Source organism: Vigna unguiculata, chromosome 11, assembly GCF_037176805.1.
Source record: "Vigna unguiculata cultivar grain cowpea cultivar isolate G323 ecotype 2 chromosome 11, ASM3717680v1, whole genome shotgun sequence".
Lineage (NCBI taxonomy): Eukaryota > Viridiplantae > Streptophyta > Magnoliopsida > Fabales > Fabaceae > Vigna > Vigna unguiculata.
The window spans coordinates 36346720-36352251 of record NC_140802.1 but is presented as its reverse complement, the minus strand read 5'-3'; the positions used below and the strand labels follow the sequence as shown (position 1 = coordinate 36352251).

General features: G+C 32.3%; 1 protein-coding gene across 2 annotated transcripts; it reads right to left on the bottom strand.

The window, feature by feature from the left end:
• Window positions 1–1170: 1170 nt before the first annotated feature.
• Window positions 1171–4398, bottom strand: LOC114169801 (E3 ubiquitin-protein ligase RMA1H1-like). 2 transcript variants are annotated; one of them, XM_085669151.1, is made up of 3 exons: window positions 4223–4391; window positions 2990–3081; window positions 1171–2118 (listed from the first exon to the last, which is right to left on the bottom strand). In XM_085669151.1, the coding sequence occupies exon 3, from the start codon at window positions 2070–2072 to the stop codon at window positions 1350–1352; it is 723 nt and encodes a 240-aa protein (XP_085525277.1). In that variant the 5' UTR covers window positions 2073–2118; window positions 2990–3081; window positions 4223–4391; the 3' UTR covers window positions 1171–1349. The 2 variants fall into 2 exon arrangements, with proteins under 2 accessions (XP_085525277.1, XP_027910914.1); XM_028055113.2 differs by lacking the exon at window positions 2990–3081 and having other exon boundaries at window positions 4223–4398.
• Window positions 4399–5532: the final 1134 nt, after the last annotated feature.

The window sequence follows — 5532 nt, the reverse complement described above, 5'->3', positions numbered from 1 at the left end:
AGGGACGGAGCGGCAATTTCGCTTCAAACGACAACTGGGACCACAAGTCACTTTCATTATCACTAAATCGATTTCTGTGAACAATAGGTGTTGTGCCCCCATTACTAGTAGTCATTTTCATTTCAGGATCATCAAATTGAACAAGAATAACGTAAAGAAAGAGCATGCCATACACAAAGTCTTTTTTCATGATGTGACAATATTTTTCCCAGAATTTACCATTTTACAACTGAAATACAGTGCCAACTCCATGCATTGGCATCATTTAGTTACCATTTGTCAGAGGTTTCTGTAGATGCTAAGCTTGAATGTCCTAGACCCCTAGTCCTTGTACAGTCACTCGTCTACTTAGAGAAGCCAAAACTTGGAAGAAGATTAGAACAACAAGAGTTGGCATTTTATTGCATGGACCACAGCAACTAGCTTCCTCCAAAGCAATGGATAAGGTATGACTTCCAAGGCCATACGCATCCTATGCTTGCCTCTATCAATAAGTGATTCCTATCCTCAATCCTCCTATTAGTCCTTTATTTATGTAGAAGTATTATTGGTTGGTTTTGAACAAGTTTAAAGACTAAAACTAGAGTAGAAGTATTGTTAGTTGGTTTTGAACATGTTTAAAGGCTAGAAGTAGAATACCAAGTGAACTGGTCAGAGATGTATGAATTTGATTTCAACAGAGCTTGGAAGTTCTCTCAAAGTGGTTCTCTCTTTAGGCATGAAAGTGGTCAGTGGTAAAGGGTTAAGAATCTTACAAATGACTCATTGTACTTCAAATTAGTGAGAAAATTTACAAAGTAACTGTAAATGTCATAAATGTGAAATTTCACAACTGATATGACTTGTTTATGAGGATGTTTTGAAATAAATTGAGATAAATTGAATTACAGGTTGTGAAAAACTGTTTGATTAAAAAACTAAACCATATATGGATATTAAATGGTTAATCAAATTGAACTGAATCAAATCAAATAAAAAAAAAATAGTTGTGGGTCAATTCAATTCACTTTCTATTTGACTGTCAGTGTTGTAGTTCAGGTAGGCCAACACAGTGGACTGGGCTGGTCTAGTCAACGTAAAAAATCACCAGGTTATACTATCCTTGTTTTCTCTGGGGTATAATTCTACTCCCCAATAAAAAGTGTTGTACAAGAAGGTAGAGATAAATCATGTAAGAATATGATTATTCATTTCATATATAAATAACTACCAGAGAGAATGGTAATAAATAATTACACATAACTCAGCATTAATTTGCAACTTCTCTAACATAGAATACATCTGGATCAATGGGATATTGTATTCTATGCAAGGATGTGCTATGACTAAAGATAAAAAGGAAGTATCAGTCAGAATAAGAGGAGACACAAAACTAGGCAGCATAGGAGGAAACAACTTATTCTGCTGAGTGATTTATCAACGTGCATTAAATGTCTTCTCATCCTTGGGTTACTGATCCCAGAAAGATTGTACGAATTAGCATATGGATGCATGTTTGTGACCTGGTTACCAAACACCCTTGCATATATCATCTCACCAAAGATTCCAAATGTGTTGTCAAGTGAACCACTTGTTCTAAGCATTGGTGAGGTATAACCACTTGGAACTGAGTTGAATTGCTGAGTATAATAAGGATTACCATAGGGATATTGATAACTTTGAGAAATAGGTTGGGAAACACTGCTGGTACTCAATGATCTGGGACCATGAGGTCTTTGTGGTATGACAGTTCCAACTTGATGTGTTTTCCCCTTAGAAGGTCTTGTGGTTAGGCCACGGCCATATAATGGAACAAGGGAGGATTGAGAAACTTCTGATTTGCATACTGGACATTGTGGATTCTGTTGCTCTTCACTGTCTAAAGAGGTACGTTGAAAATGAAGCCATTTGTATATGCATGGCCAGCAATAAAGATGACCACAAAGTGTGACAACTGGATCTTGCACACACTCAAGGCAGATGTTGCAGTCAAAGCCACTAGAGGCATTTATATCAGAATCTGCAATCACTTCATTGGAAGATTTCCACTTTTCGTTCTGGGGCACAGTCTCCTCCATGTTATCTAAGGCCATTTTTTCCCTTCAATTTTCCAATGTTTACTCTTACAGGTACCTGAACCTGAAATGCAATAAGCACATCATGTATAAGTTGAGTGCCTCATGTTATTAGAGATTGATCCATAGTTTTCATGAATGAAGTTTTGTTATGATGAGGGGGTTTAAATTTTAGAAAGAACTCAAAATTAAAGGTTGAAGTAAGAAATGTCAACCTTTAATAGTACAATTGTACAGTTATCTCCAAATTTCCTCACACCTAACATATGCTAACTGTTTCTCAAAATCAATGAATGTGTACTATGTAAATAGAAAAGGCAAAAACATTAAGTGAGATATATCAACCAACCAAATGAAAACCAAATTCTTGAGATCAAATCAAAAGGTTTACACGATAATATTAGAGTAGCAACATCATTCACAAATATTTGGAAACTACCTTTCTATAAAGGGTGATGATTATTTCATCAAGGCATTACTTGGTTGGTGAGGGTGTGGTCGAGTGTGGCTAGAGTTGACAAGTTCAAGTTATGGATGACAACCACTCCTAGCTGCCAAATATTTATGTTTTGAAGAATAATTTTTTTAAAAGTAAAATTTACATAAAAATATTTTAACAGTTTCAAATGCTAAATTTGGGAAGAACCAACTGATTCAACTCTCCAGCCACCTTTAAGAAGACTTTATCATGGAAAAAATATATATAATTGGAAAACTGGAGAATAATCTATCCTCACAGACCCTACTCTGAATACAAAGTCTGTGTTGCGGTGCAACCAAATTATTCTATTTTATTTCTTCAAAGTAGTTGAAAATGGATTTGGATTTTCTCGTGAGATTAAATAACATAGCATGGTTATGTCGGAGAAAGAAGCACACAACTTTAATATTTTTATAAAATAAAAACTCATCATGATTTGTTATATTGCACTCACAATCATATTTGTCAAAATTTGCATTTCTCTCTCTATCTAACCATATCACATTATCCAAATACTTTAAAAATAGCTCCAATTAATCTCTGTTCCTGGAAGAAAAAAGGTTATGGTGATAAAGATTTGCAAATCTACTATCACTTGTGGTCAATAATTGCAAGAAAAACGACAATTACAGCTACTGAAAAGAAACATATCAGTACTTTATTTTTTATTTATTTGACAGATTGAAACAATTGCAGGCAGAACTCATCGATCTACTTAATAAACTAATTTCAAAAATTTTCCCCACAGAAATTCTCTTTCCAAGACGATAGGTTCATAATACTGTTAGACACTAAATATATTATATAAATATTTTTATCAGCTGAAATTCAATCCTTTATTCTTTACATAATCAAAGACTAGTTCTCTTCCAATAGACTTAACTTTCGCTAATAGTCAATGCAATTTACTTATTATCCTAATTACATTATATAAGAGATAATCATCGTTAGGCTAACAGAAAAGGTTCTTCCAATTGAAAGATTCAATAGCAAAATATCGCTCAAAGCAAAAGAAAAGTCAAAAAGACAGAGAAACCTATGTCCAAAATCTCAGGGATGTCCTGTATCATGCAGATCATGTACTCTGAAGGAAAAAAAAAAGTTTCTGATATCCACCATCCATCACCAAATCACTTTTTGCTGGAACAAGAAAATTCTGTAGGATTTGCTTCTCGTTTTCTGGTTTTAAAAACTATTTTCTAAAACAATCTCATACTGCATCACTTTTGTACTAAAATCAGTTCTCCAAAAATAAAAATCAAACACACCCTAAACAAAGTTCTCTTAGATCTGCCACAAGAGAAAACAAAATTCAGCCATCAATGAACAGTGGAGTACAGTGGCGTGTGTTGAACATAAAAAGAGACAGTGGTATTTGTTTTCATCTATTAGAAACATAAAAATCAGGATCTCAATCATCATCGCAGAGTATTGATAGTTACTTCATAAGTTTCCTTGCGCAGAGATAAAGTAATTGAAGGCCAAGCAGTTTTCACAAGAACAACAAAAGAAAACAAGAAAAAAAAACATTTTTGATGGAAAATTTCAACACCCAGATGAACAAAAGAGGCTAAGAACACATAAATAAGGTGAGTAAAGGAAAATAAAAACGAAAGTGCATGACCCATGTTTTCATATGGTGTGCAGAAAAAGAGAAAGAGAGAAAGGGGGGAGTTTGAATACTTACAAGTGAGTAGAGAAGGGAAGTTTGTGTTTGGAGGGTGCAATTAGAATTGCAAGGCGTTGAAAGGTCGATCGAAAAAAAGAAGAAAATTGGGTTTGAAGGGCAAAGACAGAAGCAAGAAGAAAGGAAGAAGAACAATGAAGTTGAGGTACGAGGGAAGGAAGAACTCACGGATAATAGGATTTTATAATAGAATAATTATACCCTTAATCGTGACTATGGTATGAATTCCGCGCGGAAAATAATAAATAAATAAATGTGATAAATCTTAAGATAAGAAAATAATTATAAAATATATATAAATATAAGGAGTTTAGTTTATTGTGTACTACTACTATTCTCGTCACCAACCATCATCTATACACACTCTTTTTATCTTGGTTTTTCCTTTTTAATTCTTTGTCCTCAATTTTTATTTTCTTTTACATTTATTGTGAGGATGTTAAGAATCTAATGCAATAATGGACTATAGGATGAAGTATTAGATTAAAAAAAGTTGGATTAAAGAACATAAGGGATTACTAATTTTTTAGTTTCTTAGAATTTGTTTTTTTGTTATTAAAATATAATAAGATGGAATGTTAAAAAATAACAAATCTAGTCCTTGAAATTAGGTGTTGTTCTAAATTTATGAAAAAGTTATTTATTATTTATGCCAAGTAGATAATATTACTATTATTATATCATATTCTTGGTCATGGTGATAAGAATGATATCAGTAAGGGAGTTATAAGTAACTTTAAGACTCATGAAAATTGTTTATATTGCGAGAAATCTGTATCTAAATTTTATGCTATATAAAAATTTGTTTAACGAATAATAATCATGTATTACCAGAAACGAAATTAATATAAAATCTAATAAGACTAGTAGAATATGTAATAATAGAATAAAATAGACTATAAGATTAGGGTGAGGCAATGATTAGTGGCAGACAATTTCTCAATTTTTCAATGTGTCTAATAAAGGAAACAACTTTAAATTTCTCAGATAAAATATTATTTCTGCGTGCACTTAGAATTACATTTTGATTATTGTGTGTAAAAAACTTCATCAATAGATACTTATTTCTGTTGGTTGTACTCCTTTAAAAAATTCAACACTTTTTGTTAAATTATCATACATTTAAAAATATGATGTATATATTGTAATTTTAATTATTTAAAATCAATATTTATTTTCTAAAATATAGAAATTAAAAGAAAGTTATAAACAATGGTAATTAGCGTGGCGCCACATATACTTAGTCTAATCATATTTTGTAATCAGAATGGATAACCTTCCTGACGTGGCTCCACATATAACACACTAGC

Bases quoted from the DNA above. Each gene is read 5' to 3' on its own strand.
- LOC114169801 (XM_028055113.2), bottom strand. From the start codon at position 2,072: ATGGCCTTAGATAACATGGAGGAGACTGTGCCCCAGAACGAAAAGTGG.